Source organism: Notechis scutatus, chromosome 4 (genome assembly GCF_049901735.1).
Source record: "Notechis scutatus isolate UNSWTSFEM ecotype Mainland chromosome 4, rNotScu1.2, whole genome shotgun sequence".
Classification (NCBI taxonomy): domain Eukaryota; kingdom Metazoa; phylum Chordata; class Lepidosauria; order Squamata; family Elapidae; genus Notechis; species Notechis scutatus.
The window spans coordinates 102,226,395-102,234,736 of NC_142012.1; the positions used below are offsets into that span (position 1 = coordinate 102,226,395).

The 8,342-nt window shown below is 37.2% G+C and overlaps 1 protein-coding gene across 1 annotated transcript in view; it reads left to right on the forward strand.

Moving 5' to 3' along the window:
* CFAP46 (cilia and flagella associated protein 46) overlaps positions 1-8,101 on the forward strand; it is a 107,410-nt gene extending 99,309 nt beyond the window's left edge. Inside the window, exons 59-61 of the mRNA XM_087964261.1 lie at positions 1,348-1,484; positions 3,886-3,966; positions 7,039-8,101. Coding sequence (XP_087820387.1) covers positions 1,348-1,484; positions 3,886-3,966; positions 7,039-7,169 — 349 coding nt within the window. The 3' untranslated portion in view covers positions 7,170-8,101. The remainder of the gene's footprint in view (positions 1-1,347; positions 1,485-3,885; positions 3,967-7,038) is intronic.
* The last annotated feature ends 241 nt before the right edge of the window (positions 8,102-8,342 follow it).

Here is an 8,342-nt window from a genome sequence, read left to right on the forward strand (position 1 = left end):
GTCTCCCCTGGTCCTTCTCTTTACTAGACTAGCCAAGCCCAGTTCCTGCAACTGTTCGTTGTATGTTTTAGCCTCCAGTCCCCTAATCATCCTGGTTGCTTTTCTCTGTACTTTTTCTAGAGTCTCAACTTTTTTATAATGTGGTGACCAAAACTGGATGCAGTACTTAGGTGTGCTCTTACTAAGGCTTTATAGAGTGGTATTAGTACTTCCCTTGATTGTATCCCTCTGTTAAGACAATTTAGGTTTGCATTAGTTTTTTGGCTGCTGCTGCACACTGCTGGCTCATATTTAGCTGGTTGTCCACTAAGACTCCAAGATCCCTCTCACAGTTACTGTTATTGAGCCTGGTTTCACCCAGTCTATAAATTACCAGTCTATAAATTGGAGGCAGCCTGCAGTCAGTAGAAGTAGCCGGCAGTACTTCACTCTAACCACTGCGCCACTGCGTCTCATTTTAGGTTTGCTTCTATTGACAGTTAAATTTCTCACTCCTTTTTTTCAAAATTGAAATCTCAGGGCTGATATACTACATTACACAAATAAGCTGCTACATATGCATCCTCAAATTTACCCCAGAAGATCTGCTATCATCCAGAGTAGAATTGAAGCATTATAGAAACATGTACCTGAATACATTGTGTCATGGATACCAAATTGCTATTTGTTTATACTTACTAAAATATTGTTTTCATCTGTGACTTAAACACATCTAGATATTCTATGAACAATTTCTCATAATGATCTTATATTACACCTTGGGAATAAACTACATGGAATAAATAAAATGCTTTTACCTTGGAATTTCAGTTTTGAACACTACAAACCCAGACAAAATATATGTGTTCTGATTGTTTTGAGGATTGGAACAAAACTTAATTTAATCCACTGTTTTAATTACAACAGCAGAGCTTCAAATTCATCATGCTGGTTTTCAGTGTATTCTCAAAACAAAAAGTGTGTTCTGAGAATGTTGTTTTAATTTTTTTTAAAGCACTTGAACTGTCCAGCTTTTGTTCTGATACAGTATTTGTCAACTCAGAATGTCTTATTGGAACATTCCAAGTGAGACACTTTTATTCTGAACAAAACTACAGTAGATGTTTCATGCATCTCCTGAACATCTATGTGACATGTTACAGCCTTTCATATCTTGCACATCCCATATTTAATCCCCAGTGTACTGATGAGGGTTGGGTTTAGGGTTAAGAAAATTACAATTATGTCTTGGCAGTCTGGCTGTAATGACAAATTTTGAATGCCCTCGTGTTTGCCTTTTTATTAAAGTTATTCAAGAATACTTGTAATTTTATGTTTCAAGTTTCTTAATATCTTCTTCTTTTTTAGCTCTTTACGCTTATCTCTGGAGAAGACAACTAAAACGGCAATCATTCTAAGCCTTATTGGAGTGCGTTCTGTCATAATCAACCAATGGTTTACTACCCTGGAAGAAAATACAATGCGATTAGACAGTTTATGTGAAAGTATGTAAAAGCAATCTCAGTGAAAAGCATGATTCTATTACATGTCATTTTGTTTTGATTAATATCTCTAATTTTAGAAAATGAATCATCTGGACTCCTAAAGGTTTTCTGGAACAGGTGGTCTTTTTTCTTAAAAAAAAAAAAACTATGTGTTTGTCATGTATTCTATCAAGAATTCTGGAAACCCTGATATTCTCTAAATCCATCCAGGGCACTCACTGAACAAGTAGAACTGTCATTTACCACCAAAATCACATAATCGCTCTTTCCTGTAACTGTCAATAGTATATAATCTGTAACATTTCCAGAAATGTTTGAACCATGTAAAATAAAATCCAGTGGGAACTTAGGGCTTAGGAAAAATAAAAGGGTTTTATGACGCTTTACACATTTGCTTCACTTTTAGTTGAATGTCAAATTATGCTTTGTATAATAATAGTGGTAAATCCAGGCAAACAGCATGTATAGATTTGAATTCACTATAAGCAGTGTTCCTGTCCTATGGCTCTTGTTCAGCTCTTGTTCATGCAGTAGATAATTTTGTTAAATGTTCGTTTAATAAAAATTCACCTTTTAATTTAAATAGAATAGAATAGAATAGAATAGAATAGAATAGAATAGAATAGAATAGAATAGAATTCTTTATTGGCCAAGTGTGATTGGACACACAAGGAATTTGTCTTGGTACAAATGCTCTCAGTGTACATAAAAGAAAAGATACATTCGTCAAGAGTCAAGAATCATAAGGTACAACACAATAATAGTCATAGGGTACATTAAACAATCAAATCATACTAGGAACCAGTCAGTAAAAATTATTAGGATACAAGCAACAAGGTTGCAGTCATAAGTGGGAGGAGATGGATGAAAGGAAGGATGGGAGGATAAATAGCAATAGTAATAATAATGCAGACTTAGTAAATACTTTGACAGTGTTGAGGGAATTTTTATATTTAGCAGAGTGATGGCATTCAGGAAAAAACTGTTCTTGTGTCTAGTCTAATTTATATAGCTTATGAAAAGATAGTAAAATACTTTTACTGAAGACAGTTGCATTATTTATATGCAGCTTTCTTCTTTGGTGGATTCCAAGAACAAGATCTAGGAGAGGTGTACAACTTTTGTGAAGCTTTGATCTCTGGAATAAGTTGGGATTTAAACATCTTGTTTTCCACTTATCTTCCTAGAAGAATAAATGACTGGTTCCTTGTTCTAGTGTACTTAAAGCCTGCCAAGGCAAGATCCATTGTCAGCAGATCTTGCAAATGACCAGTGCAATGGCCATTACTCTTGCCTCTGCCATTGTCAAATGCTAGTTTTCCAAGGAAAGAAATGCTGAGACAAGCATGTACTTGTCTATTGCTACCAGCAATTGATAACAAATCTTTAAGGGCAGATCCCTAACATAGTTACAATATGTAGGGAGGCTCCCCTGTTAACAGCTCAAGCCAGAATCTTACTTTGTTTTCCCTGAATGTAGGCTGCAAACTTAAAGTGTGCTTATTAGGAAATTAGCATTGCTACATAAAATTAAATCCAGAAATCAATGTATTTTCTTTCACTAGTTCAGGATGAATGTAGATTCAGCCTGTTAACTCAGATAAAGCATTACGTTTGAATAAATCGCTGTTTATGCTTTTGCAACAGAGTCATCTGCCATGAATGTGGGCCCATGCCAGCCAAAGTGTAGCCAATTGGAATTTAAGATCCATGACTTTAGAGAATAGATAATGAACAGGCAGCACGAATTTAGAGTTTGGCTCATTTCTAATAAATGTCAAGTGGTTCCTGTAATTCCAGCATTTCTTTGATTATGTCCAAACTCTGGACAGCCATTTCTTGAATCAAGTTTGTACTTTCAAAAATGCTTGAATCAAGTATTTATTTTGCGTTTAAAATCAAAGGCAGAGAATAGTCAGAATACAGGTCAGAGTTCTAAGCTAGCTTTGAAGGAAATTCAAACCATTGCCTGCAACTGCTGTTTGCCCTAGTAAGGTTGTAATACAGGTAGTCCACACCTGTATTGATTACCTTGTACAGGCAATGTTCATAACTATAACATGATGAAAAAATAACCTTGCAACCATTCCTTATATTTACAACCTTTGCAAGTCGGTTAAGCAAAATAAAGCTGTGAAGTGAGATCATAAGCCCAGTTGTGGTTTCAGTTAGCAATCACTTCACTTACTGAATTGTTATCCCAATCGTCCTCACTAAATGAGGGCTACCTATAAATTGATGCTAGAAAATATTTGTTTACAGGGATGGGAGGTGGGATATTTTATATATAACAAATGCCTAAAGCCAATGTATTACATGTATAACACTATCTGTTGAATCTGCATATGTTTTATTATGTATGTATGCGAGTCTTAATTTAGCAACTGCTCTTCTTTTATAGATTTCATAAAAGTAGGCAAAACAACTGGACAAGCTGTTCGTATTCTTCAGAGGAAAAAGACGATCTGGGATAAGCCAGAAAGTAAATTGTTTATTTTTATATATATTTTTTTATTTTTATAATATAAAAGCATATTCCTGAATTGTACTGTTTGTCCTATGAAATAAAATATACAGTTTCATCCATGTAGAAAGTAGCAACTTGGAGATAGGGACTGAGGAAGCTAATTTCAAAATACTTTGAACAAAAAATACTCCATCTGTCTTTACACAAAAGTTAAAAAAAAAAAAGAAGTCCAGCCTACCAAAAAACAAATACTGTAAAATGAAGATTAGGAATTGTAAGCCAAAATAAGCAAGAAAATGATTAGAGAACACCTATCCATTCTGGATGAGTTCAAATTACCAGGATCCGATGGATTACACCTCAAGGTTCTGAAGGAATTGGCAAACAAGCTCACAGAACCACTGAACTATATCTTCTAAAGATCCTGGAACACTAGAGAACTATCAAAGCTGATGGGGCTGGGAAAGCGCTTGGTATAGTTCCCATCTTCAAAAGAAAAGGTGGGGGGGGAAATAGATCCAGGAAACTGGAGACCTATCAGCCTGACATCAATACCTGGAAAGATTCTGGAAAAAATAAGTAAGCAACAAATCTGCAAACACTTAGAGGCAAACATGGGTTTGTCAAAAACAGATCATGCCAGACAAATCTTATCACATTCTTTGACAAAGTGACAAAATTAGTGGACTAACGAATGCTATGGATATAATTTACTTGGACTTCAGTAAGGTATTTGATAAAGTTCACCACAACCTACTACTTGATAAGAAAGCCATGGTGGTGCAGCGGTTAGAATGCAGTATTACTGGCTAATTCTGCCAACTGCCAGCAGTTTAATCCTAACTGGCTCAAGGTTGACTCAGCCTTCCATCCTTCTGAGGTTCGTAAAATGAGGACCCAGATTATTGAGGACAATATGCTGACTCTGTAAATGGCTTAGAGAGTTGTAAAGCACTATGATGGGGTGTATAAGTATATAAATCTAAGCGCTACTGCTATTAATAAGATAGAAAAATGTGGGGTTAGACAGCATCACCATGAGATGGATTTGTAACTTACATTACCAACGTTGTACTTGAAGTGCATTATTCAGTCACATAAATGTTATTTGGTTTCTGTTCATCAGAGATTTCTGTACATTCCGAATAGGTCTTGGTGGTTAGAACAATTTCTGGCAATCAGCTAGAAGGCAGAATTTCCTGACAGATAGCCTTACCGTTAGCTGGCCTTTGATATTTTCTAGCTTTTAGTATTGAATTTAGACACTACTTTAACCTTTGCAATAGCACAGTTTCAGGTCACAGGTTATTCTCTGAGCTGATTTTGGAGCTTAACACATGCCATTATTCTGTGATTTCAATAATCTTTAAAACACCAGCGAAATGCCAAAATGCAAAGCTAATCCTGAATGAAGAAACAATGACCTATCAGAAGAGGCTCAGTGCCTTTATACACCTGACACTGAAACGTAGAAAAAGAATGTAATACATGTGCTCACAACTGTCTGCTGATAAACTTGTCAGGGATCCCTTGTTGGCCACCAATCCCTACTAATACAGCAAAAACAAGTGTCTTTTCCAAGGAAACAGGCACTGCCTTATTTTCTAACAAAACAATAATTCTTTGGTTACTAATAATAGTTCTTTAAATCACATCTCTTTCCTAGGTAGATGAATTTTATTAATTATTGTCTGAAGAGGAAGTGGGACTGGGGCTTTATATATAATGCTTGAATGGGTCTGAACATTTATTTATTTATTTAATATCTATCCTGCCTTTCCTTCAGGAGCTCAGGGAAACATACATGGCACAACTTCCTCTTATATGGATATACTTTGCACAATCTCACAACAACCCATAAGGTATATTAGATTGAGAGAACCACTGGCCCAAACATCCTTCTACGGCTGAAGGGAGACTCCTAGCTGCCAGTCCAACATCTTAACCAGGGCTGGGCTGCTGGAGGCTCACAGGGGCTCAGGAGACCCCTAGCTAAGACTCTGAGGGGCTCGGAGAGGCCCCAATAATCTCAGAAAGACCTCAGAAATAACCTCAGAAAGACAAGCAGCGTGAAAGTTCTTAATAGGCTTAACTGAATTTCTGGGCGTTCAGCCAAAAGCATTTCACACCTCATAAAAGTGTTGCAAGCTAGATAAACAATCCACTCAGCGCTTGTGAGGGAGAGCTATTGAGAAAATCAGATAACATAGTCACTAGCTTCCGAGGGGATTGATTCCCAAATAATAAGAATCACGTAACTCACCAGAAATTCCACTAAGACACCAAGATCCCTCTCACAATCACAGCTATTAAGCCTGGTTTCACCCAGTCTTTTATTTAAGTCAGGGTCCCCAATCACGGTCCGCGGACCGGCACGATCCGCGGAACAACTCCTACCGGGCCGCTGGCTTGCTGGGCGCCGCCATCTTTTTGATGAAAAAGTGCTTCCGGTGAGCTTTCCGGGAAAGCTCACTGGAAGCACGTTTTCATCAAAAAAGATGGCGGCATAGCGCTTTCGGTGAGCTTTTCCGGGTAGAAAGCCATTTCTACCCAGAAAAAGCTCACCGAGCGTTATAGCGCCCCATCTTTTTGATGAAAAAGTGCTTCCGTGAGGTCACCGGAAGCACTTTTTCATCAAAAGATGGCGGCGCCCAGCTGATGCCGGTACCGGGCGCGGTGCCCAGCTGATGCCGATACCGGGCCGCGGCGTAAAAAGGTTGGGGATCACTGATTTAAGTATTAAATGCATGAAATAATAAACAACTTTTTGGTATATATCTTTTTAGGTAATTAGGGCAAAGAAGCGGTGTTGAGTTGACCACACCCATTCAGTCACATGCCCACCCAGCCAGTTTTTAGGACAGAGCCCCTTGCTAAAAAAATGTGAAGCCCACCACTGTATCACTGTATCTTAACCACTGTATCACACACTGGCTGGCTGTTGAAGCAAGCAAAAGTAAACATTCTGAACTCAATTCCACCAAATGCTAATAGAAAAATCTCAATCTAATTCTTCAAAAGATTTGCCTGGGCTCTTGAAATCTCGCTGTCTTAGGATGTAACTCAAATTTTGCTCTGTTCTGGCAGGATCGCCTGATTCCCCTGGAGTTGAGAAAGAAGACCAAAGCAAAAGTCCCAATCAGCCAAACCAGACTCCAGTTCATCCTTCGGTTATTGATTCTATTCTATATGGCTTGCCCAACACCATGTTTACGTGATTTGCAATATGTTTCTTTAAGTGCGCTTGGAGTGCGAAGGGAACAAGTTTTCATGGCATTTGATATTGTTTTTAAGAAGCCAAGAAGCCACTTGGCTATTTTAAAGCAGGGGTCCCCAAACTTGGCAACTTTAAGACTTGTGGACTTCAATTCCCAGAAGTCCACAAGCCTTAAAGTTGCCAAGTTGCGAGACCTCTGTTTTAAAGTTTAAGACTGACAATTATTTAAACTCTTTTGATTTTTAACTCGATGTTTTTGTTATTTTAATTTCCATCAGATGTTTCAGTTATAGGATGAAACCTTTTTAAAATTGGGTTGCGGTATATGGAAGCCTGTTGTTTTTTTACATTGGGTGTTTGAGACAAGGTTGTTATAGAAATAAAATTAATTGCTTGAATGGCATATAAGTGATAAAATAGTGATACTTAATAATTCATAGAAACACAGAGTTAGTATATTTTTAAAAAATACAAGCCTATTAATTAAACAAGATCATTTGATATGCCTGATGAAACCATATCTATTACACTCTTAAAATTACAGTTCTCAAAATTCCATCTACTTTCTAATTGATCAGACCAAACTTTCAGTCGGTTAACAATCCATCCACAATCACTTCGTATAAGTCAGCTGTAACTATCATCGCTATCACTTTTTCCTGTTCTTCAAGGACTCGAAAATTTGCAAAAAAAGAAAGAAAGAAAGAAAGAAAGAAAAAAGAACTGAATCCACCAGCGATACTGTTCAACTGTCACCACTTTTCTGCTTTTATTTCTAATAGGATACATTGCTGAGGTGATTCAAAACTATGAATTTGTATGTTCTTCTAGTTCTTTTTTTACTGTATATTGGTATGTTGGTATGATGTTATTGTTCTGTATTTTGTATTTTGATATGGCCTCATGGCTAATCAATAAAGTGTTATTACTATGGATGGCCGCATACTTAGCCAATGTTTAGACTGGATTTGCCATTTTTATCTACCTGTCGAGTCCTTCCAAAAAGATTGACCGATTTTGCTTGATGGTATTAAAGGTATCATTTGCAGGATGTAAGTTGTAAGATCCAAGAGATGATCTGGACTCCTTTCAGTTGGGTTTCCTGCTGGCTTACAGTACAGAGGCAGGTTGATTACATTTGATCACCTGCAGCAGAAACTGGATGGGGATAATG